Raw genomic sequence first — 26,509 nt, 5'->3', positions numbered from 1 at the left:
TTTTTTACTAATAAGATGAAAGGTGTTTGTCCAGGTCTTTTTCAGGTATCTGGTGAAATTCTTTCGTTTATCCTACTGAACACAAATAGAAGTGTTTTTCTTCTTGTATTTTAATTTTCTTTTAAAAACGTTTGTTTAAATTCTGCTATTGGTGTGAAGCTCATTTTTTAGGAATTGTCCATATCTTTGTTTTGAATGTACTGTTAATTTGATGGACAACGACACCTGTGCCTTCTGCCAGTTCTGTTGTCAATTCAAAGCTTGTCAATTCAAAGCTTGTCTTCTTTCTATTCCTTAAGGATATTATCTTCAGGTATTGCTCATCCTTGTTAGACAGCTTTTTGGTCTTCTAGTCCTGGGTTTGTCAATTACAGATGATGTTTCTCTGTATTTATTAATTATGCTTCGAATACCACACCTTGAAAATCGAGTGATGTGAGCTATTTCACTCAATGTTTTTCCTTCTTTATGCAAGTCAAGGTTGTTATAATAGTAGAAAACTCTAGTGGAGGCTTTAAGTAAATTGTTGATGCTCATAATGCATCAGAATAGAAAAATACAACATGACTTTTGCACAGCCGTGTGTGTGTGTGTGTGTGTGTGTGTATATATATATATATATATATATATATATATATATATATATATATATATATAGTGTATTATCCTATTATTACGCGTTTCAAAGATTAAGCTGTTAAAACTGTGGAATATCTTCAGAATGATACACGTTACTTGTATAAACTTCACATTTTATGTCGCATTCTGCCTGTGTTAAATTGCTAGTATGTGGCCTAGCCTGAAACACATCTGTTCCCACTTTCTCACTATGGTGCATTGTTGTCACAGAATGATTGGCTATAAGGACGGTAACAGCTGTATGGAGACTTGATCTGCAGAGAGTATGCAGACCTTGGCTGTAGCAGAGCCAGTTGGTAGTAGCCAGCGAACCAATACACCTACTATTTCTGGTTTGCTGTCATGGAGGGAGCAGTTTAATTGACTTCTAGTTGAATTCTTTTGCAGCTGCTACGCCGGGTGACCCTTACTTTGCCATTTTTCGTTGGGGACTGTGTGAAAACAGATTGTATGTATCTAGGACTGAAAGCTGTGGCCGTGCGTATCTCTGAATGAGAAGATAAGAGGGTTTGTTTTGAAACTGGAGGCGGGACTGTTCAAAAAGTGTACAGCTTTGTATGTAAATATACCAGTTCTGCTTATAGGCTAGGGCACAAGCCAGCGGTTCAGTGAGCCTAAGGGTGTTTTACATTAAAATGCAAAGCCTGACAGGATCAGTGTGTCTAACATAAGACAGCTTCTTGATTAGCATGGGACTGGGCGGCTGACTCGTTTCCTGCCCCCTTTCACTAGCTGCTCGCTGTATTCAGAAGCAGGGGAGCCATTCAGGAAAAAAAGAAGCAGCAGAAGCAGTAGAAGCAAGCAGCAGAGGAGCCTATCAGCTGAGCTATTTCAAACATTTGTAACCACTTCAAGTCCGGCCCTCCCCGTGCCTGCAGAAGCAAGAGCCAGTGTCTGAGAAATAGCTTGAAAGAAGAGGAGGGTGAATGACAGCAGAGAAAATACTCAGCCATGGCTCCCAGACTTCATTAGCTCTGGATCTCACAGGAATAAATAGCTTCCAGGACATATGTAGCCTCTGTGTTTTCTGAGCCTCTCTCTCACACTCACTAACACACACACACACACACACTCACACCCTGTGTGTGTGTGTGTGTGCAAAGAGCAGCAGCTGCATGGCAGTTAAAATGAAGATTGCCTCCTGATTAATGTATCTTGCCTCAGCGTGCTTCATTGGTTCTTTGATTGGATTTTGATAGGTGAAGAAGAGGATTTTTATTTTTACAGAGATTGGCACTGTCTCCCTTCAGCGGCCTGGAGAGCCCAGTTTTAGGTCAAAACCAAAAGGCTGAGTTTTTTTTTTTTTTTTTTTTTTTACTTGTTTGGGCCTTTTGTGTTGCAGCTCACAGTTGGCTAAGCGCTCCCGTGCTGAATTGAGTTATTGTTTGAATCCCAGGGCTTTTCACGCTGCAAATCTCTGGGTCCCCCCACCTCCTCCTCCTCCTCCTCTAATACCCCCTCCCCTCTCTTTTTGGCTGAGAAGCCACATTATGTGCCTCTTTTGCACATGAATCTGGAAACTACAAGATTGCAAATTAAGTGTAATGCATTGTGGGACGTGTGTAAAATTGGATCAGTCGGGGAAAAGGAAAGGGACCCAAAGCCGGCTCTCTCTGTGTCTAAGGCAGTCGCAGCACCAGCAGCCGTAGTGTGTTTGTAGTGTGTGAGTGTGCATGTGCGTGTGTGTGTGTGTGTGTGAGTGTGTGTGTGTGTGAGTGCCAGTTTGATTTCCCTCCTGCCATGCCTCCATTCTGATCTTCCAGGGCAAACATAGCATAAAGCTGTGGAGCCTGGCTAATGCTGCGAAAGGATTAAGCTGCAGGTAGTCCCTGTCACAATGAAGAAGACGCGGAGTACGAACCTGCGCCGAGCCTGGCCTAGCTCTGATTTCTCCGACCGGGCCTCTGACCGCATGAGGTCCCGCAGCGAGAAGGACTATCGTCTGCACAAACATTTCCCACCGGCTATTATCTCCCAGGCGTCTCGAGGATACATGACATCAGGTTGGTCCGATGTTATTCTGCTTCCTGTGAAAGCTATGCTTGTATGTGTTGAAGGTGGTGTCTTTATTTAGGTAGAATTGTGTGTGGTGGTTTCAGAGACACAATGAGAAAAGGTAGGGATCAATTTGGCTAAATGGGGCTAATAGCATCAGTAATTAAGAACAAAACAAAAAAAAAGAAACATCCTCCATTTTGGACCCAGCAAGTTTCTCAGCAGGACTTTACAACATGGTATTAGTAGCACATTTGTCAATAAGATCCAAACCTTTATCATCAGGCTTTTTCTTTGCAGAAGACAAAATGAATCTCTAGGGGTTCTGAATCCAATTCTGTAGCGCATCCATTCTTTCCTCCCTCTTGCATTAATTTATGCATTGATCGTTAACTGGCTAGCAGCAGGGTTCTGGGTTTGTCTTTCCTGGGTAGAGATAATGGGAATCCTCTGATTAATGATAGGGTGCTCATTTATCTAGAAATATTTATAAAAACCATCACCAAAAAAGAGAGTGAAAGAAATCAGACTAGGAAGGCATGAAGTTCCCTTGTGTGTAGGCACCCAAAAATCTCTCACAAACCATGCTAATGTTATACAGGATATTTATTTACATGGTGTCAGATATCAATGCAGTTTTTAAGGATACCCTTCTTCCTTTATTGGCTTGCCAGTCTTTGTTTATGTCCTTTTAAACTGCTAGCAGATGGTTAAGGGAAGGCCCCTTTTCTCACCAAGCAAAGCTGTATAATATTCCAAAACGATCACACAACAAAGATGTATAAAAAATACCATGTCTGTAAATCTAATAGTTTAATTATTATTAATGAAAAAGGCGCAAACATGCCACAGAAATATAGCTTTAGCCAGTGGGCACATGAATATTATGGGCCCTCTCAGCAAAAAAAAAACTGGCAGCATAATCCAGCTGACTAATAAACATACGCAACCACATGCTTATTTTCTGTATGCCATGCCAACATTTAGAAAAAGGTGAAATGTTATCCTTTTAGAAAAAAAAAATGTATATATATATATCTGTCATGCATTTCCTGAGTGGCAAGTTTGGTTCCTTTAAAACTCTGCAATGAATTGAAGTTTCTTAAATGTAGATATTTTTAATTTTCACACGACATGCATAATTCAAGTGTCAGGTTGTTGAAGAAAAGTTCTTTTGTTTGCTGCTACATTAATGTCTGGTAAAAACTGATTACAATATCCCCTTCCAGATGGGTCTGAGGTGCAAAGTCTTTGTTCCTAACGCCTAACTCCCTTTGGGAACTTGAAAAAGCAACGCTTTAACACCAGGTCCAGGTCTCATACCTATTGCTCTCTAATTTTGGCAATACTCAGTCATGTTGATTTTACATAACTGTGTTCATTACAGTGATGACGGGCTGTAATTTTTTATGGCGTCTCATAATGTGTTCCAATAGTGTGATGTTTTTCCTGACAGCTTAACAAGGCAGTATAACTTACCTACATATGTAACAACAGTATTCAACATTTTTTGTTCAAACACGCTAATCAGATGAAGCACAGGTATCATGTATCCACATACTCAAATGACCAGGTGGTGATTAGTCTTCAGAACAGTCTGTTTACAGAGTACAGCGGTGCCTTTTTTAGGGAAACATGAAGACTTTTAAAAGGCTTAAGTCGATGTATTCCAGGAAAGGTAGTTACAGTTTATTGACTTCTGTGTGTCTCAATCTATCCTAATCTTTTCATGGTCTGTCTCGTCTTTTATTAAAGCATCTCAATAATAACACAGTATCATATTCTCTTGTTATAACACAGGTTTAATAGCATTTAAACCATGCGTATAATTTTAGTAAACTGAATACTATAATGTCATTGTTTGAAATAGCTTTAAATTAGACTCATAATCAGTCCATTCACTTAATAGCTGTCAATCACATTTCAGTCATGCATTTTTTAATAATTTTTCTTTGTTATAATTGATCTTTTAGAAATCTTGAAAAAGTTTTTATGCTTCCAAAAACCTGCTGTGAATGAATACAGGCTATCTGAAAGAACAGCAAGTGTAAAATAGGGCACAGAGCCTTCAAACTTAAGTGGCTTTTCAGAACTTTCTGTGTCCGTTTGCCTAATTGTTTGTCTTACTGTCATTAGTGTGGTCAGAGTTGCTTCTCTTCATGAAAAGGGTGGAATGGAAGAGCTTTTTTGGGCTTGATTGTTTTTTTAGGGAAAGGACTTGATAAGGTAGTGCAACCATAACCTTCCAGGTTTTTTCAATCATATACAGGATATGATACCCCAGCAGTATACAACCCCAAAGCACTTTTCATTAAAACAGAGAGATTTTATTTCAGTTTTTTAAGTGTCGGGTGAAACCTTAGTGCTTATTTTCCTGACCTTTCTGACAAGTCTGGGGTAAAATAAAGTATGGTCTGTGGCAGGATAGCAGCTGAAAATCAGGGCAGGAGAGACGGTCTAGAAGAGATTAGAATTGGGACAATAAGTCTTCTTAAAGAAAGAAGAAAAGGAAAAAATAAATCCTGAATATTTTAAGCCTGAATGCACTGCCAAATCTGCATTGGTCCAGGGCTTCCTCACGCTTCCTAGCAACCCTGGGGGTTCAGAGGTTAAATGATGTGGCCATTGTGTGGGATGAATACATTAAGGCACAGATCTGGAAAGAAATGATTTGTAAGCAAAGGAAAAGCAAGCCTATGTCTATTTCATTCCCTACTGTATTTTCATAAAAAAGCCTGTGATGTCTAAAGATGAAATATTTTATATATAAAAAAAATAATATCATTACACCAGCACCTCTCCAAAATCTAAATATATTTAGAGGGATAACACATTATAGTCATGCAATAAAATATGTGTCGTTGAAGATGAGTCATTGCAAATGTATCTTTAAAATACTACTATTGGTTCAACATTTATACTATTTGTAAGACAGCTTTTTTTTCTGTGTGATTCATTAGATTTCTTTCATGCTTTCAAATGCACACAAAAGAGCTTCTGCTGTTTAATTTTACAAGAATATGTTTTTTTGTTTGTTTTTTTTTCCCCCCGTATCAAATGGCGATATTGATCCATAATCCATAACCTCCTTTATTTTACTGGACAGTATTTCAACGTAATGTACTTGGGTTATCAAGATCTAATATACTGTAGTTAAAGACTCATGATTTAACCTGTTTACACACCATTTTGTTTCAAAACCGAAAGTCTCAATGTTGATTTAAAGTGGTGTTCCACAATAATATACAATGTTAAACTAAAACAGAATTCCTTGGTGTCTGTTTGCTAGATTCTTCCATAATGCTGTGCACTTGGCTGTGGCCGTGTTGACAGTAGTTTACATTGTGTAAATATATTATATGTAAAGTTTACGTTGTAAAGTTGTTATGTGTCAAGTTTACATTGTGTAAACGTATTACACTATAGTAACTAAAGCCCCCCTCCCCCTCCCTTAATACCTGCATTCAGATATGTAGGGCTACTGATTTTGTAGGGAATTAATTGTGTATTTCATTATTGTTTAGTTTATTTCTTTCCTCTCCCTGCATTTAATAGAGCTATAATTTGCAATGTTAAACCATGACTGTTTCTTAATTAAATGATATTATCTGACAATGAAAAAACGAGGTCAAAGTTTTTTTCTAGCTAAACATTCCTTAATGGAAATTGATTGCTTTACTGTGTAAAGGATGTAGTCACTACATTACACACCGTTTGTTTCATAAAGACATTCTGTCTGGAGACACACTTCTTGTTAAATTTTGCAAATAACAAGGCAGAATTAGCAACAAAAAAACCAAACAATTGGGAGGCTTCATTATGTGTTTACATTAAAAGGGCCGCTATTTAAATTACAATCGGGTGATACACAGCAGTGAACCTGTGTAGCAACGACTCAGTCAATAAACCTTTTTTTTAGCCTGGTTATTGTAATGCCAGTAAAACACTAAACTTCATTTGTGGAGTACTGTAAATAGGATTACACTCACATGACATTGCTAGTCTGTTACTAAACTGTTTTTTTTATTGTTATTGTATAGCAATAAGCTAATTCAGGTCTTTTTAAAACACCTTCATTTGTAGACTGAACTACAGTGTTAGTGGAAGACTGTAAATATGATTCTCACAACAGTGCTGAACCTTTGTTTTCTGAACTGTTGTAATATAATTAAGTATTCCTGCTTATTTTAATGCCAGTAATGAGCCAAGTGATGTCTATAAACATTATGACAGGTTTGAAGTGTCTTCAGGTGCTTTACTTACTATTACAGCAACAAGAGTCTGATTTATCAAATATGACATTGCAGTTGTAAGCGTTGGTCTCTGGCTGGTGTACAAGGCAACGTTAAGTTTTGCATTAAGCATTTTCTTAACTGACAGGATATCAAGATATTAAACAAAACAATAACACACAGCGGCAACTCACTAATAATAACTACGGTGACTAGTCTTCTCAGGAACTAAACCGGAAAGAAAACAACATAACAACATCCTGTTGGTTTATGTCAGTGATAACGCTGTGATCTATTAATAATGACCGTGTGGCTTCCAATACGGAATGCTTTATCTACAGTTATTGCGCAGATTAGTTTCTTACCAAAAAGATAAAATAAGTAGCCTATATTTAAAAATAAATAAACAAATAAATACACTATTATGAGCGGTGTACCCCAGAAAACAGACTGAAAACCGTAAACATTTTTTTTATTTTAATGAAGTAGATTAAGAAAGAAAAATCATACGCACTCCGAAATGCGTAGGTGCAAAGTACAAAATTAAATCAGTATGAGAAAAAACACTACTCACACACTTACGAAACGTTGACCTATTTTGTTTTGGGTTAAATAAAACATATTTGTGGAGCACGTTAACTAAGTGTGCTAGTAATGTCTTTCTCATACTATTAATGTAGATTAACACAACACTAGATGTCCCAAAGAATCCTGCAGCATGAAGCACATTTAACATGAATAACTGTATTCAAACCGAGTATTATTATTATTATTATTATTATTATTATTATTATTATTATTATTATTATTATTATTATTTTTACTGCATTTAGTCCTGTACTTCAGAATACTGTAATCTGCCAAGTGTTTAACCTGTAGTATTTTGTATTTAATCATATCCTGATGTAACTATCACTATTATCTGCTGTATTATTGAATTGTGGTTTGTTACACTTGAACAAAAGTTATTGTATTTCTTGCTCTTATTGTATTACTTGTATTGTAACACTTGAAATGTATTTGCTTACGATTGTAAGTCGCCCTGGATAAGGGTGTCTGCTAAGAAATAAATAATAATAATAATAATAATAATAATAATAATAATATTATTATTATTATTATTATTATTATTATTATTATTATTATTTCAATGTTTCCAGTCCTTAAAAAGGCAACACAAGTCTACAGATCTGAAGGGACTAAATGTATGTGTACTATATAGTATTTAAATATGTATTATGCACTTAAAACATTAATCTCTTTAATTTTTTTAAAAAAATTATAACCCAAAAAAGACACGGTTGTCCGGGTATTTTTCAGGTGTGTACCCGGTTCCGGATTCTCTACCCATGCCGACCTCTACTATATATGTCACGAAGTGAGTCGAATAGTTTACTCACATTCAAGCTATATTTGCAGGAAGCAAGTCTATGTAAAAGGGGGACTAATAACATTTTCCAAAAAAAAAACACTCTACTAATATACTGTATTAATTATTTTGTATTTGTGAGAGACAATCATGGGGTTTCCATGCTGGTCAATTTACACGTGAAATGGCAATGCGCGTGCACGTTTGGGAGAATTACTCGGGGAAAATCAGGTTTGTGGTCGAAAAAAACGGCCAAAGAGAGGGATAGGGTAAATCTCATTTACTCGTGTAAATGACGAAATACACAGGAAAAGGGCAGAAAGTAGTGGCTGATGGGCGATTTTATGGTTAGCAGTGGTGTACTTCACCTTAATGATAATGCGGGCGGCTTTTTTTATTATTGTTTTTTGCTGTGTCTGGTCTGTCATGTTGTATATCTCTTGTGGGTTTACAGTTTCCTTTCAATTCGAAGATGACCGCCAATGATACTTTTGGGATATGCCTGCTTGTCAGGTATTCGCTGAGCATTTTATATCAAAGCTGCCGATAGACCCTTCCGTGGAGTGACGTCCTCAGTCGTGCCACACCGAGGTAATAAATAGTCACTGTGCGGAGACGTCAGTCCCTTTTGCCTTTCACAGACAGGTAGGTAAGGTGAGTATAACTCTAACCTTTTTCCAGTTGTGATTGACTCTTTAGAGCTCCTTCTTCGAGTTCCCTTGCAATTATTTGCTGGAAGTAGGCTTGCCACTTCCCCGAAATCAGAAACTCGCCAACTGAAGGCTGAGCTAACGCACATGCACTGCGTTTCATTAAAAAAAAAAAAAACACGACCCTCCAGCAAGTCCAGACCCGCTCTGCCGGGGCTGTCGACTCGAGGGCTCTGGGCAACCTCGGCACTCCCACCCGCGATGCACAGCCTAGTGCCCCTACAGATGGCCAATTACTATTGTTTTTTGATTACTGCTTTCAGTAAAAAAATAAATAAATAAATAGAAATAAAAAAATCCTCAATGTGGCCTATTGTTGAGTAAGACAAGCACATTGCTCCACTTACCTGTAAAGTGGTGAGTAGGTTAAAAAAAAAAAAGTGTTTTTTCCTTGTTTCTGTCTCTCTTTTTTCTTCTCCAGGTCTGTAGGCTGTGCCACCCCGCTGCAAGCTATGCGCTGTACCGTCCGTGTGCTGCACGTGGTCCAGGTGCCATCGTAGGTGCTCCACTCCACTGCAAGCTTCGTGCTGCACTGGTTGTGTGACTGCACTGCAACTGTCTGCAGGCTACACTCCACACCATTGCAAGCTACACGCAGCCCACTACCTTGGTGCTTTGCCCTCGGTACTTGGTGTCTGTGCTTCGGCGCCCTCATGTCTAGGCCTTAACGCACACTGTACCTTTGGGTCCTCCGTGCCTCAGAGCGTTGATGCTTCGGTGCCCTCGGTGCACTAAAGCCTCGAGGACCATACGCCTCAGCACTTCGACGCTTCAAGGCTTTTAAGCCTTGTGCCCCTGTACCCTCATAGCCTGTGGTGTTTGACCCAGCACACTCGATCCCCTCTGGGCTTTTCAGTGCTTCAGTGATCTATAGGCTCGACACCTCGGTGTCGATGCTTCAGAGCTCAACACCTCGATTGAGGATGTCTAACTTCCATCCGTGCACGTCCTGCAGGCGGAAATTGCCTCCGCAGGACAAACACCTTGTGTGTGAAGTGCTTGGGTATTGAGCACGTCTCTGCTGCCTTGGCAGACAGGTCATCTTGCCCTATTTGCGCCAGGTCCAAGGAGTAGACCCTGCAAAGCAGAATGGTTCACTTCTCAGGTGAGACCCTTATGGACAGCCTCGGAGAGCCGTCATTGGTCTCGGGATCCCAGGCCTCCCATCCCTGCCTTTCGAGCCCTAGGCAAAGCATTCCATCTGCACAGTCAGATCTCCCTTGAGGGGCAGAAAGAGAGGGAGAAACGCGGACCAGGCGAGGGACATCGCCGAGTTAAAGGGTCAAATGGCCCAAATACTCGAGAAGCAGGCAGCAGGTCCCCACTGCACCTGCCCCAGCTCCACCAGCGCCTGCCCCAGAGCATACCGCGGCTTCACCATTGGTTGCTACAGAGGTTCAGCAGCAGGACGTGGTGATGAGCGAAGAAGAACAGGATGCGCTCTCCCTAGATGAGGAGTCTTTCCTACAGGCAGAGACTCAGGACCCAGACCTTACCCAGGTAACGGTCCCCAGCTCAGAGCTTGCCTCAGAGCCTGAGGTTCCAGCGCCCTCGAGCTCAGTTCAGGCGCTGATGGAATGGGCTGCCAACTTCCTCCAGGTGCCCTGGAAGGCAGTTTCCGAGCAAAGCAAGTCTGTTTTTAAACCAGCGCGAACGTCGATCCCCCCCCCCCAGCCTTTTCCGGCATTCCCGGACTTCCTGGAGGAGGTCAAATCCTCTTGGCAACAGCTGGCCTCAGCACCCAAGGAGCAGAGGCGGTAGGGCTCACACAGTTCCCTCCGGTGGACTCCACCATAGCGGCCTTAGTGGGAGGCCTGTCATGGAAGCCCACCTTAAGAAGGCTTACGCGGCTGAAGCGCAGGTAACGCACCTGGCGAACACAGGAGGCCTCTTAACGGCCTAGCTCGAAGGAATGCTGCGCTCTGTAACCCTCCCCAAGCCGCTAGCTTTAGATGTTACAGATCTCAGGTTTCCAAGGGCAAGACCTGGGCAGAAGTCTGGCAGGCTTGTTGGTGGCATGCAGACAGCTGTGGCTGTCTCAAGCAAGGGTCCCGGATGCGGACAAGTCCGTATTACTAGACAGGGGAATGCCGGATGTGGGGCCCCAGCACCCAGGGAGGCAGTTTCAGCGGAACCTCCCCAGGCAGCCTCCAGGGCACCCTCCACCCCAGCCTCAGCAGCCCCAGCCGGGGCCCTGAAGGCTTGCGGCCTCAGACCCACCCCATACACACAACACCATCTGTACTATTGGCGCAGTTGCACGTCAGACTCCTGGGTGCTCGCCACCGTACACACTGGCTACGCACTGCAATTCCACTCGGACCTCCTCCCTTTCGAGGGATCATGGTCACATCTGTGAATGGCCCTCTCCAGGTCTTGGCCCTCAAACAAGAGGTAGAAACACTACTTCAAAAACAAGCCATCCATCTCGTAGAACACACCTCTCAAAGAGGGGGTTCTACTCGAGGTACTTCTTGGTGCCAAAAAATACTAGACCTGAGACACCTCAACGCCTGCTCCAAGCGTGGCTCAATGCTTTTCGGCTACACCCCAAGTACGACAGACACCGTCGGCTGACAGTGTCTCGCCTATGTTGGAAAGCGCTATGCTGGTGGAGGCAAGCCCCTCACCTGAGCAAAGTCATTAGAATGGGAGTGATATTCAATCGTCAAGTGGTGACGACAGACGCATCCAACTCCGGTTGGGGGGAGGTATGGGCAGGCAGAGGAGTCCGCTGATCCTGGTCTGGTCGCTGGACATTCCTGCACATAAACGTGCTAGAGCTGAAAGTGGTTCACCTCGCGCTGCAACATTTCCTCCCTGTGCTCTGCAACCAACCTGTCCTTGTCCGCACAGACAATGTGTCAGTAGCTGCGTACATGAACCACCAGGGAGGGCTTCGATCTCCTGGGTTACACCGCATAGCCTTTCGGCTACTGATCTGGGCACAGAGACATTTCCTGTCCCTGCGGGCTGTACATCTCCCGAGAGTGGTGAATTGGGCGGCGGACCTCCTCTCCAGGGAGGGTCCTCACCCATCAGAATGGCGACTGCACCCTCAGGTGGTGCAGTGCATTTGGATGCCCAGGTCGATCTATTTGCCACAGCAGAGACAACCATTGCCCCTGTGGTTTTCCCTCAGCAGCTGCCGAGGTCCACTAGGCGTCGGCGCTCTAGAGGACGAATGGCCCAAAGCGCTTTTGTATGCTTTCCCACCTATACTGCTGCTCCCTGCCTTCCTCAAGAAGGTCAGGAGAGACCAGGCGACAGTTCTCCTGGTGGCCCCCAGATGGCCCAGGAGAATCTGGTTTTCGAACCTCTGCCAGTTGCTGCAAGGCCCGCCCTGGGATATCCTGCTGCACATGGATCTCCTCAGCCAGACGAAAGGCACCATCTGGCACACAGAAGCGGGCAGACTCCAGCTGTGGGTCTGGCCCCTAAACGGGACCATCTGTCCACCTGGAGTACTGGAGGCTCTCACTAGGCCCCATTTGAGCCCATACATTCCATAGAGCTGGTGTCGCTCTATGAAGACAGCCTTTCTATTAGCTATCACCTCCGCTAAGCGGATCAGTGAGCTACAGGCACTATCCGTGTGGATAGAACGAGAGCGCTGCGTCATTCTGTCCAGCTCTTCGTTTGTCATGGTGAACGGACCCGAGGTCAAGCCCTCTCTAAGCAGCGACTGTCCCATTGGATTGTGGGCACGGTTTTGACTGCGTATACCAATGCTGGCCTACCCTCATTGTGCCACCCTCGTGTCTAAATACAATTATACATTTTAAACACTCATTACCCACATTATATCCCGTGTACCAACTACAGTACACCAACATTAACACACCACACAACACACAAATAAACATGGGCGGGGCACATTGCCACAGTTTGGTAATAGGGAACAGAACCAGATCTTGAGATATCTCATACAGTAATGGATTGTGTATAAGGTTCCACTCTCAATGCTTGTTTTTTGCCTATTTAATATCACTTTTCAATATCAATCTCTATCACAAGTTAAGTTACGATTATTTAACCCACTGTCAGGCCTCTGGTGAAGACATTGAGATCCTTGCGCATTCCTGTGATTGTTGCTGAATAGTTGCACACAACACACAGCTTATAACGCAGAAAAGTATTTTTTTTCTAATTCTACTTATCTTTCCAGTTTTGTGACCAGTCATTGTAGGTCATGGTGATTTGCTTTTGAGGTTTCTCATTCAAATAATTAGGACTCGTATGCGCTGGTGAACACGAAAAGTTCCTTGATTTTGCACCAATCGTCACTAGCGTTTATTATACACTCCTAGCCTATAGACATTTCCAAATGCATTATACTTTTCTCTGATATATTTAAACCATAATGATGGGAATACATCACAGTAAAGGTGTAAGAAACCACTCCTGCACCCTCAGTGTTAGACTGAGGGAAATACAGGACCGAACAAACACCTGTGTGAGAAACACTGCAACCAGCTTGCTTTAAAACCTGTGTCTATGGTTTTGCCCTTAGGACAATTGTCTAATGTATTGAGACAAACTGGTTAACTTTTACAAATAAGCATTATATCTTAGATTTGTATATAGTAACATGCAAACCTGAAACCAACTTGTTCTCAGTAATAATAACGATCACTTCCAATTTGTGGTTTTACTTGTATTTGTCTTGCACTTTTCTTTGGGTTCTGTGAAGGCTTACATAAACAATAGAAATCTGATTTACAGCAGATATGCACTAGATGGCTCTTGATCCTACCAGTATGCAGACCATTCAACTGATCTAGCCTTTACTATGTGTATTTGGTGGTTCTAATAGGAAGTCAAAGAGAAAGACGGTTAGAACTGAACAACCCAAAGATTCTTACACAAAGTAAAACAATAAACCAGTAAAATTCAGTTTGTGCAGCATTAGTCAGAACTATGCATATCCCTCCGAATCATTGCAGATAGCACACGAAAAAAAAAGGTAGAGGGACTGAATATAATTGTAAAAAATATGTTTTACATTCACATACTGTACTTAACAATCATTGATATAGTCAATAATCTTTTTTCAGATCACTGTTTGCAACATTCTAGCATATTACAGTAAACTAAACTGGGCTTTCTGCTCCTGAAACCTCACTGTGTGAATACGACCTTGATCTATATCTCTGATCAGTTGTAACAGTTGTAAAAGCACATTGCTGCGGCAGTGGAGAGGACTTTAAGCTGCTGTGGGCATTCTACTGTGCCAGCTAAAAATAATTGAATTGTAACAGTATTGCTTGGGTTAATAAGAGGTAGGAAATTACATTGATAAGCTCTCCTTTTAATACTGAATCAAACTTCTGACATGTAAAAGAAATCAGGGCACTGTACCTAGCATGTGGCTACACTTTAGTGTAATATAAATGTGCACCAAAATGGAGCCTTAGACAACATAAATGACCCAAAATACTTTTCTTGAAAGTTAATCCTAGAATCCATTACTGTCAAAAAAAAGTACTGCCTTTTTTTTTTTTTTTTAAATCATTCAGCATGTCAACCAAAAAAGCTTCTAACAGTCAGCAACTGGAGGCATAGGTAGTTTTTTTTAATTTTTGGGGTATTTAAAAGATGATCTTGATGTACTTGCATTCCTTGACGAGTGTATTCATTTAGTCTGTCACACCTGACATAGATTAAAATGTGTATGTCCAAGTTTATTTACACAACATTTGGATAGTCAAACAAAAATAAACTGCCCATGTAAAAAGTAGTCTAGTTTTGGGAAAGTATAACACATTTAGATTGAAGCAGGAACATTCTAGGTTTGACATAAGACCTTATTAGTCACAAATTTAAAATAGTGATAAATAGTATGCAGATATATCACCAAGGAGATATTTTTGTACATCTGGAAACTGTAGAAAAGTGTGAAAACCAATACTTCGCATAGAACTAATGTTCAAGTCCCTTACTGTGTTCATGTCAGGTTTTTTTTTTTTTCTTTGACAGTCTTTATTTTTTACTTTGACTCAATTTTCCTGTTGCAGCACTAATGGCTGGTTTCACAAAACCTGCTTAGTTCTAATCTTGGAATGCCAAATGTTATCATAAGTAAGGCAGTCCAAGATTAGTACTAATCAGGTTTTGTGAAACCAGGTCAAAATATGGCTTCCTGTACTACAGGTGAGGTAATGAGACCACACTTGAGCTTTCTAGTTTCACTATGTTGCTGGTACTATACAGAAGGTAAACAATGTGGGGCCATGTGGGTTCCTATTACCTTTAACCCAGGAAGTGAATAGACAGAGAAAAAGGCAGGCTTCCTCTGCAAAGTAAAAATAAAGTCAAAACAAAACAAAAACATAAACAGCAAAACAATTGGGCTTGTGAGACTGTCATCCTACTTATCTGTTAATGGTTGCTCAAGAGACTTAATGCTGGTTAAGCTAGTTGATTTAACTATCAATTTAAAGTCCCTTTACTTTAATATCAAAAAACAACTGATTGTTGTTTACACTCCTTCATCAATCTAATTGCTGTAAACCTGTGTACTTTATTGATATACTGGCTAGGTGCACAGTATGTAAGCAGTACATATACCTGCAGCAGCAGGATAACCCTTTTTATGTCAGTTTTGTTTTTGACTGTAAAACAGAAAAGAGTTAGCCCAGTCTGAGTATAAAGCAACCGGGAACCATGTTTTACAAAACATGTTTTATTAATTAGGCTTTCTGAAGGACTTGTGTCTGCCCTTATTCTTACAATGTTTCTCGCGCTTTAGTGAAGAACAGTAGTTGGAGAAAAATGTACCAAAAAAAGGGCACGGAAAATAATGTATACACATTGATTTAATGTCAGTCTAATGAAGACATGCAGGTAGCTGATTATGCAGGTCACTGGGGAGAGCTCGGTTAAGGCTCTGATCTTCCTTCTTACAGTTTACATTTTAAAAGAGTGTGCTGTCGAATAAATAATTAACTGATTTCAGGCTAGCGACGTCTTCCCTCTGAAGCTTCATTGTATGAGGAGTGATTTTTTTTTCGTTTGCTAGTTTAGCGGGGAAATTCAGCACAAGCCATGCAAATTAGATGTAAGTAACACATTGCTCTGCATATTTGTGTCGTAGTTGCTTTGTCTGCGTGTTTGTCTGATTTCTTTTTAGGTGCATGTATTACATATTCTGCTTAGCTTTCTGTAGTTTTCTGTTACCTACAGCTGCTCTAATGGTGCTAAAATGTTTGGAGAATTTATACATTAAATGCAAACATTTGTAAATGATGTGTTATTTTTCACAGCAACTATGACAGTGAATTGAATAGCATATATAGATTATCCATATATAGCTTGCACCTCAATGAATTAAGCATATATCCTTGTTTTATTGCTGGTCTGTTAGATAGCTATTCAGGGCATGTGGTGAGATAAAGTACGGTACATTTTCACCTGTTTTATGAACTGGAAACAAGTGCATGATGGGCCTTTTGGGAATGGGCACCTGAGTCTACTGTTCCTCAATCTGAATCTAATTATTACTATTAATATTACTATTAGTGTTTCACCTTATTAACAAATATATATTGTCAGTCTTATTAATAAATAGCAGCAAATAACTAAGGAAATGCTTCCTGATCCATATTCATTCTTGAAAGAACCAACCGTGAAAGAAAAAGCATGTCAAAAGATTTAACACTGTTCATGTTTCTGCAGAAAATGGTTTGTTATGGATTTCTCTGCACGACCAAATATTGTTTCTATCTCCGAGCACTGGATTATCTTGCGGTTAGTAGTAGCTCAAACGAGATGGATGAAAACGCCAAGAACAAGGGGAGCACAATTGACAGAACAGGGATTAGATAGAATATTTAATAGAGGAAACAAGGTACACCTTGGTGAATGACCTTGAGTAAATTCTTTGAATTTGCTGATTTATATTTAGGTTTTTGCAGAGTTGTTGTTGTTGGGAATGTATATAGCTGTCAGTGTTTTATGGTTTGCATATTTTCAAATTGCACATGTCGAAAGAGTATTCAGCTAACAAATATTGATAGGTAATATATTATTTTTTAACTATACAGTGTATTATAAAAATATATAGGATAGAGTTCTGTATAAAATACAAGCAGATTTTCACCTACTCAAGGTCAGAGCAGCCTGTAAGTCCACGCTTGGGCAGCCACTCTAACCTCTTGTTGTGTACAGCACCCTATACAATTTTCAAACTTACTACATTATTTGTATTTCAAATATTGTATTGGTATATAAACTAAAGGCCCTTAACTATATGCTTAGGAAGTAATTCATATGTTAAAGTAATAACTAATAATATGCATTATTACATACATACTGTAGCAGACTGGAAAGTCTCAGAGTTTAAGATTAGGACAATGCAGTAAGCCACAGTCTATGAAAACAAGTTATAGGAGCACATACTGTGGAAGCACAGCCTTATTAAATATGGATAATACCGAGTCAGATGCATTGTACTTAGTATGCATTCCATTAAATAAGCAAGAGAACAAGGTGGTGCAGGCAGCCCGCTCTGATGTTGTTGGATTTGGTTAAGCTAATTAGTCCAGAATTGATCATTTGTCAGAACTGATCTAAATGCACGAATGATCACGTTGTAATCTGTTAATGAAAAAGAAACAGGAGCTAAGTGTGTAGCTTTGCTGTGTGCATGAAGAGAGATGCAGTGCCATGGTTTGGTTTGATTTATGAGGGAGCAAGATTTACTAAATTAGAAACAACATCCCCTGGAGTTGACGTGCCTCGTGTGCCGAAGCACAAAGAAACGCTCCAGTGCTGTAAAAGTGTACCAGAAAAGGAAGGGCTCCAACCTCATGTAATGCTGCATTACTCGCCTGTAAACATTAAGCTTACGTTGCTGGTCTTTGTTGTGCTTTATTGCTTTGAAATCATGACTCAATTTGTGAGCGAGAGTGACCTTGTCACTCGTATTTATTGCATGCTGAAACCTTGACTCAGCCTTCAAGTGAGGCCCGTGAAATACAATTCAGATTGCTATGTTTAGCTCAGGGCAAGAGGCCCAAATAGTTAGCAAATGGTTTGCAGTTACGGTAAGGTAAATTAACAGCTTTCAAGATTTCAAATCCTGCTCTAACATAAGTCATGTCGCTCTAATCACAATACAGTTTGATAAAGTTACATTTAACTTGGTGGAATCTAAAACGAGCTTTGCCAGATGCTTTTTTCCCCTTTTGACCCTGGGAGGCTGGAAATTGTGATTAGAAGATTATATTTTTTTGATATATGTATAGAAGAATGGCAGATCATTTCTCTAAATTATTTCAGTTGAATATTTGTTTTGTAACTCAGTCAGTAGTGAAGACTTTTATGCGCTGTCATAGAGAAAATGCTGACAAGAAAAATGAAAGATTGTGTTATTTTTGGTTTGCATACGATACAGAATATGAACCTATGTAATAATGAATGCCGGCTGTCGTTTGGATAGAGTTTGAACATCATGGTTGAAAACTTTTGAGGACTTTGAGGTATTTTCCATATGCTATTGATTACATGTGGTAGTGTATTTTGCGGAATTAAATTATACATTTTAGTAGTGTATGAAGGAAATTGATCTTACATCAGAAGAAATAGGCTTACCACATTTTATTTTTCATTTAGAAGTATTTCAGCTTGCTCACTTTATATAAGATTATAACCCCTAAGGTTATCATCATTATGGATAAGTCCTATCATAGTTATTGTGTCAAAAAGTTGTAAATCCTTGATGCATCGTCACGTTAGATATTATTTTTGCAACGCATTTTATTACCATTCGTAACTGCTGGCTGCACAGACAAATTCTCAGAAGCCAGAGAATCTGTCATTGTTGAAATAGAAAAACAAAATACAACAAAGAAAATGGCTTTTGATATAAATCTTTAGACATACCAGTGTGAGGGACTACCTGTTTTTCAAATTAAAATCTATTAATTATAACAAAGACATTCCATATCTTATACCTAACAAAAAATCATTAAATGCAGTTTTTGTGAAAATGTGCACCTCAAGAGTTCAGGTGACTTAATCATAAAGCACTCCAGTTACTGTTTATTTTTCAATGTCTTGATTTCTTTTAACGTATCTGGCTAGAATTTGTTTTTATTTTAGGGAATCCATAATGGACAAGTCTAGATGTTTGAGATAAGATGTGTATCTAATTTCTGGGGATTTTAATCAGGGTTTCCAAGACTTCATAAACCTCATGTTTCATGTTACACAAGGATGTGATCCCAGTAAATACACACACAACTATACATTTTGATATGAGATTCTTTGAAAACCAATTCTTATCTAAACATTGTGGTATATTACTTTTTTTTTCAAATTACCATTTATTCCTGCAACTTGCTAACTGAAGTATTATTTTCTTTTTAATTATACAGATATTAGTATGAATATTTAATACAGTAATTCTAAGGACATTACTACATTTCTATAGTTATCCAAACAACATGTTTCAGCTACTTGTGTTTTGGCTTCCTCCAAAATGGCACTTTCATTGCATTGCTAGCAAAATAAGCCACAAAAATATTTAGAACTTTAAAAACAAAAACAAAAACAAAAAAAAAACAGTACACTGATTTTCTTGACAAACTAACTTGGGAGACATTACTACTCTGGATAGTAACACACGTTCCCAACACCTCCTTAAGCTCTTTGATACTCAAGGCATAGTGTTTCACTTCAAAGAACGGATAGTAGTTAATTACAGTGTACCATTAGCATGTAGGGTACAAAGTCTCATTTAACAGGACTTGAAAAACACACATGTATGAATGAGCCTGAAGGTACAGACAGGATCACTTAAAAGAGTCTGCAGTTCTACACAAGAATGAAAACCCTTGCTAAACAGTGAACAAAATAATTACCAAACCCCTATGACTGCATCAAAGACGTTTGTTTTAAGTCTTATTTTTTAAGGTTTTTAAGGTAATTAGTCCAGCTTGAGCTCTAATTTTGTCTTATGACCTGCCCTCCAAAAACTTTAGGACTATGTGAGACATGTAGCAACTGCACCCTTACCGTTCACTGACACATTGGTATGCCAGCGCCACAGCTCAGTGTCCCCACACACCCTGCTGAGAGCAGAAGGGCCACAGGATCCATATGGTTTCTTTATGATAAAATGACTTCTTGGTGGTAAAACAACTCCATCCTGATTCAACTCAAGTTCTGTTATTTACAAAACAAGGGTCTTAACAAGTCAGAATTCCATGCTTTTTTTTTTCTTTGATCGCAATTGACTATTCACAGTGATTAACCAGGCTTTACTTTTCTTAAATACCATGCTTTTAATTGGCTTTACCACACATTGCTATTCTTTTACTACAGTTTACCACAATACATTTTAAAAGGTAGTTATATAACAGTCTTCTGTTTTAAGCTCACAGTAGGTTGTCTAGTTGTGTCTTGGATTGAACTGTTGTTTAGTGGACCTTCTGCCTTTTTATTCCTGGCACTTGGCACAAGGGTTAATAACATTGCGTGATTGAAAAGTGAAGCAGCAAATACAGTAATTGTCTGTCAGTTTTACCAGGCACCTGCTGAGATGTGCTGCAGTACTGTGTAGGGAGGATCTGATGATCAAAGTGAAAAGGAACAGTCAACAAAAAGACTGCTTGTTGATTTTCTTTTCCATTGTTTCAGCCAGGTTTCTTATTGTTTGCTATGTCAGTATCCACTTTTTTGTCTTGCAGTTATGCCCATAATCAACAATTTGCAACCAAAAACATTTCTTGGTAGTGGGCAGAATTTGGAAAAAAATATTCGATGAGCAATATGGCCCGAAGCAAAACTTACTTTAAATATAACGGGAAACAAATGCTTCAGATTTAAGACATTCCCATCGATCTTGATTTAAATGTTTCGTAATAATCCTTTCAGGTTTAATTTAGAAATCGCACAATGTTGGTATTGTACTGTGCATTGCAAACAATATGTTATTCAATTATATTTTCATTTATAGTTACTAAAAGATGCCAGAACAGCATAACATGTAAATATATAAAGAGCAGGTCTGTGTTCTCTGATACATAACTAAATGTAAGATTACATTTTATTCTTTACATGGTAAAATTATAACATTAAATGGATTTGCTATTAGAAATGTAATTAAATGGAAATTATATACTGCACGTTTTGAAACAGCATAAAATTGGGTAATTAAAAAAACATTTGGGTTGTGAAACAGTCCTGAAAAAGGCTCCACCCCCGCCGCCTCCCCCAACTAACGACTAACCTTTCTCATACACTTGCCATGTTGTTTGCTTTAACAAAGCACACTTTTCATGAAATAGGCAATAAAAAGTGTGTCACAAACTGGGTTTAATAAAGTGTAATAATTTGAGGGCTTGACATTTCATAATGAGAAGAAATTGTTTTTCCCTATATTTTTGTTTGTTTCGAATCCATATGCTAGGCATCAACCTAATTGAATAATAATAGAACCCCCACTCTCCCCTCCCCCAACTCCCCTGCCCCACAAACACATATATGTACACCCACTTGAAATATCATTTGCTTGTAAGACATTTTCTTTAGCACATGACAGGAGCCACATTTGCTGAGTTTAGTATGCAAAAGCCTTAATTTTTAATTAGCTGTGTGTGGGGAAGAAAGAAAAACTAGTGTAACAAGCCGCAGCAGAAGGCAACTGGGATGCGTTGCCATAACAACAAGTTCAGCAGGCCGCCCACTAGCTAGTGTGTCAGTGGGCATTACTACTACTAGGAGGGAGCTTTCAAAAACAGTGCATAGAGAGCCACAATGTGATTGGTCACACCTCTGTTGTCTTTGTGTGGAGTAGAGCATGCTGGGTAAGACCCCTGAGTGAATTGCTCAGTTTGTCTGAAGGCTGCAGCTAAAGAACTGCTGTTGAATCTGCTGGGATAAAGCAAAGGAGTCTGTGAAAAGGCCAAGGTACTGAATATCTCATTTCTGTTTTGCATTAATTAAGCAACTGTAACATAGCTCTAGCTGAATGAATTACAAAATAAAAAGGGATTGGTGGAGGGGGAGTGGATTTGTAGGGTCTCGGGCAAGGACAAAGCGTTTAAAAAAATGTTTACTACAGATTTTCAGACTGTATTTGTGCAGACATTTATTCATTGCTTTAGGGTGCATATTTATGCAATAAAGATAATTATTATCTCAAATGACCGTCTGCGTTCTTAACCAGTATGCTGTCGTTTCTAATTTTTTTGAAGAATCTGTTTTTCTAAATATACATCCTGCTAATGATAGACATGTGCATGGAGTGGATGTTTCAACAATTCAGAGGAATGCTTTTTTATTATTATTATTTGGCTGTGGTTGGAAATTTACATTCATATGGTGGTCACATTTGTTTGTGATCACTGTGGTTTATTCTCCTGTTTTATGTTGTTGTGCCACTGAAGCAGGAAACTTGTGACACTTTCAGATCGGTGCTCTGCCTCTTTAAATGTCTTAATTGAAACAGCCTAAAACATGAGAGCGGACATATTGCTAAGTGTTGGTAGGTTGGTTTTATGATTCTCATGCCATCTTAACAGCAAAGCCAAATCTATGATGAGATTCTGAAGTCTGTCAGTTTGCTACCACTCATTATTAGAGGACATTCACATGAAGTGTTAAACAAAGGCTTTTCTTGTCTTTTTTTTCTAAATTGTAGAATCTGGCGCTATACAAATCTAAATACTTTAAATGAAGGGGTACTAAATATAAATATTGTGTGTGCCTTTAGTAACATTTAGTGAGCTATTTTAATGGGATAGGACTAGGGCAAATATTAAAAGGTAAACATGGTCTCCGAAATCTTAGTATTTTAGTGTGTATTGCAATCCAAAAGATTGGAATAAATATTGTCCCCACCAATTGTGACCCAGTTAGGTCACTGCATTACTCTATTGCATAGAAATAACCCCTATTATCATAAACCATATGCTCCAAGTCAGCTAGTGTACCTACAGTTCAGTACAGTTGTGATTTGTTTTACTGTGATCTTTTGATGTCAGTTTCTGTTTAATACAATTTGAATTATTCAAGTAACTATAAGTACAGTATTCACACAATAGATTCTAAAGGGAAAGTAATGCCCATCCCACTACTTAACTATAATGCATGTATTATTGTACTAGATTATATGTGTTGCTCTATGTTGTGTTTTAGTTGATGTCACTCCAGCATGAGTCTCTGGGTAAACAAATGGGGTTCCTTTCATAAATGGGAATCAGGGTTTTACTTTAGCACATGGTCTTACTTTGAGACTGGAAAGATGTATACAGTGCCTTTCATGTTAAGCAGTCCAAAGTGCGCCAGTATCTTTATTCCAGTACAAGCTCTTCATATCAGCAACAAGAAATATAAAAAAGATATGCATGTAATAATGTCAACGCTGCGTACAGCTAGACAGTGTCACACCAATAATCTCTGTACCATAAATACACATCACCCATGTGATCAACCTACAAGAATATCTTTTAACAGCATTTCAGGTGTGTGTGTTCAGAAAACCCAAATGCAAGGGATCAACAAGAGTTATGACTAAAAGAGAAAGTCTGACATTATGCTTTTTGTACAGTTGCACATATATGGTCCTTTAAAAAAAAAAAAAAGTTTAAACTAATGAAACTCGCTGAATTGTTTCACATTTTTGTGCAACCAATCATTAGATTGATTGTATTTTAAGGGCATTTTAGAAGCTTTCTGCACTCTGCAATAACCCTAGGCAGGAAGTTCCAAATGAGATTTGGAGTAACTAAAGGAGAATGCCACAAGGGATAAGGAATGACAGGTTGGAATGCAAAAAAAAAGAAAGGCATCGCTGGAGCAAAGGGGTTAACAAGAGTACAAGGTTAAACAGGTCAGGTTATCAGGTGCCATGACATACAGGACCAAAACAACAAGCATGTCAGTAACAAACGTCAGCCAGGCTGGAAATTCAAAACTAGAGCTATCCGTAGGACCAAGAAGTTGATGACCATGATATATATATATATATATATATATATATATATATATATATACACACACACATACACACACACACACACACACACACACAGACACAGTTGTAGTCAAAAGTTTACAAACCCCAATGGAAATTTATAATTTCTAGACATTTCTTGAAAACAAAGAATTTTAGGAAACATCTTTTGGAGCAAAAAATTTGCTTGTGTGGATGAGGAAAAAAAGTAGTAGCATTTTTGGAATTTTGCAAAAAAATTGCTGAAATAAATAATTGTAGACATCTATTTCTTGTAACTTTCTTTTTTCCTCCTCCACAAAAGCAAAACTTTTGCTACAAAAGATTTTTCCTATTTTTTCCTATGTATATATATATATATATATATTGTAATCCGGCCGGCACTCACGGTCGTTTGTTTGCCCCTTTTAAAGCAGACCCAGGACACGAGAAATGGAGTTTAAGCGCCGACGCGCTATTTTTAATACACAAATAAAACAGAAACAAATACCTAACTCCGTTTTGGAGCACTAACTACACAGGTAAGTCCCTGACTAACTCGCAGGACGGCTAAGCCGTTTACCTGTCACACAAACACACAAAAAACCCACACAGGTTTGACACAGCACTTTCAGTACAACTGCTCGGAGACAGAGCACACTATCTGCTTCCTTCTACTCAGCAGCCCCGTACAGACAGGCTGTACATCTTAAATACCCTGCACCTGGCGTTTGCTAAGAAATAAATAATAATAATGCTATAGGTGGGAGCCATAGTTACAAGACCGTGCTATTTGTGTTCCGCCTTATAACGAGTATAAAAGGGTTACTGTAATGGCATTATGGAGCAAATGGGAGCCACAACCCTACTGTGTTATAACCGATTCCGCACTATAATGAGGCGCGTTATAACGGGTGAGCACTGTATATATGTAGATAGATAGATAGATAGATAGATATACAGACTAACTTCACTATAACAAACCCCCATGGGACCTGGAGAAATGTTCGTTATATCAGGGTGTTCACTATAATAGGGTTTGGTATTTTTCTGTGTCAGAATAATGACAAAACGGTAAATTAGAATTGAACATCAATATATAGTACTTTTATTATGTTTATTCAACACAAGTGGTTTGTTTGTTTTTGTTTGGCAGTGTGGATGGGGTTAAAGCCCCACCCCACTAAACTTGTGCAGAATGTGGCCGTCTCCGAATTGATTAATTGGTTGTTGTCGCTGAGAAAGTGTCTTGTTACCAATTAAAAAACTGCATCGCGTCTGGTGTGTGGAGACCTTTATGCATACAGTAGTACTATATGGGTGGTTTACAGTGTTCACCTTATCATTTCCAAAGTGTAATCCAATCCTCTGAGCTCACAATTCAAGTTTTCCCATTGTGCTGCTTTGTTATGGCTGAATGCTCTACATTGTGAGACGTCATCTTGGTGCGACTGAAGCTCCTCCTGCAGCAGAATGCTACAACTGTTCCGAACCTCTAAACTGAACTTAAACTGAGCACTCTGTTGTGGGAGGTGCCTGGTTCTCTGCAACACATTGTAATGACTTCCCACAGTGCAGGACAGTGAGCCTGAATAACCCAGCCCTGTGGGGGACCCCTAATTCTTAGGCCAAGGGGTGGGTTTAAACACGGAGGAATACACATCACCTCCATGTGAAAAATGGAAAGCTTCAGAGAGAAAGAATATAGCCTATATAGTGTCCTGGAACATTTTTTGGACCACCCTTGTTGGTTTGTGGTGCTTTAGCCCCTGGTACACCACTTAGACCACTTGCTAAATATATTAGTCAATATATCTATGAATAGATAATCACCCCCTCTTCAAAAATAGGTAAAAGATTTAATAAAATGTTATCCATTTGCTACCAATGCAGAATTCCTTACTTGGATATTTGCTCTTAATCATCCCTCAAAAATGGATTTCTGCATTGGTATCTGTCAGGATTTGCAGTTACCATCCGTCAGTTATTATCATTACAGACACCCATTTTTAGGGTAAAATGAAAAACACACACTTAGTGTTCCGTGTTTTCAGTTTTTATCTTCAGAATTTTTTCCTGGGAATTTTTCAGAGTTTATTTTACATGTATTAAAATAGGGATAAAATCGGTACAAAATAGTTTTTAATTGAAACATCGGTAAAAATCGGGTGGGGGGAGGATCTCAGTAAAAAAAACACTGATATATGATGCGTAGCAGTTCTGGTTTCTGATTAATAATGTCCCTGGCATGTATGATGAAGCAGAATCTGTGCAAGTCGAAGCCACATTTTCCCAAGTTAACTGGCACTTTGCGAACGTTTGGGCAATCGCTGTGCTGACTGAAATAGTATCTACAGAAGGTATGAACATGACTTCAGCACAAAACAAGCCAGGTTTATTCACCTTGAAATCATAAAAAAAAGAAAATTGACAATTAAAGCATCACCATTTTCTGTCAGATATTTACGATTAAGATTGTCAACGTTAGGCAGTGTTTTACTACAGACAGTATTGCCGCACGAAGTCACCAATACATTATTATTATTATTATTTGTTTATTTAGCAGATGACTTTATCCAAGGCGACTTACAGAGACTAGGGTGTGTGAACTATGCATCAGCTG

The 26,509-nt window shown here is 39.2% G+C and overlaps 1 protein-coding gene across 3 annotated transcripts in view; it reads left to right on the top strand.

Annotated features, from left to right (window-relative positions):
• Nucleotides 1-26,509, top strand: part of LOC117409540 (storkhead-box protein 2-like) — a 122,386-nt gene that overhangs the window by 59,757 nt on the left and 36,120 nt on the right. The window contains exon 1 of one of the 3 annotated variants that reach the window (XM_034015748.3): nucleotides 968-2,642. The exons of 1 other annotated variant lie outside the window; for it this stretch is intronic. In XM_034015748.3, coding sequence (XP_033871639.1) covers nucleotides 2,477-2,642 — 166 coding nt within the window. In that variant the 5' untranslated portion in view covers nucleotides 968-2,476. Of the gene's footprint in view, nucleotides 1-967; nucleotides 2,643-21,794; nucleotides 21,861-26,509 lie in introns of those variants that run through there. One more of the 3 variants, XM_034015752.3, reaches the window with a different exon arrangement.

Source organism: Acipenser ruthenus, chromosome 2, assembly GCF_902713425.1.
Source record: "Acipenser ruthenus chromosome 2, fAciRut3.2 maternal haplotype, whole genome shotgun sequence".
Taxonomy (NCBI): Eukaryota; Metazoa; Chordata; class Actinopteri; order Acipenseriformes; family Acipenseridae; genus Acipenser; species Acipenser ruthenus.
The sequence above is the reverse complement of the archived record's forward strand: the minus strand, read 5'-3'. Positions and strand labels throughout refer to the sequence as shown.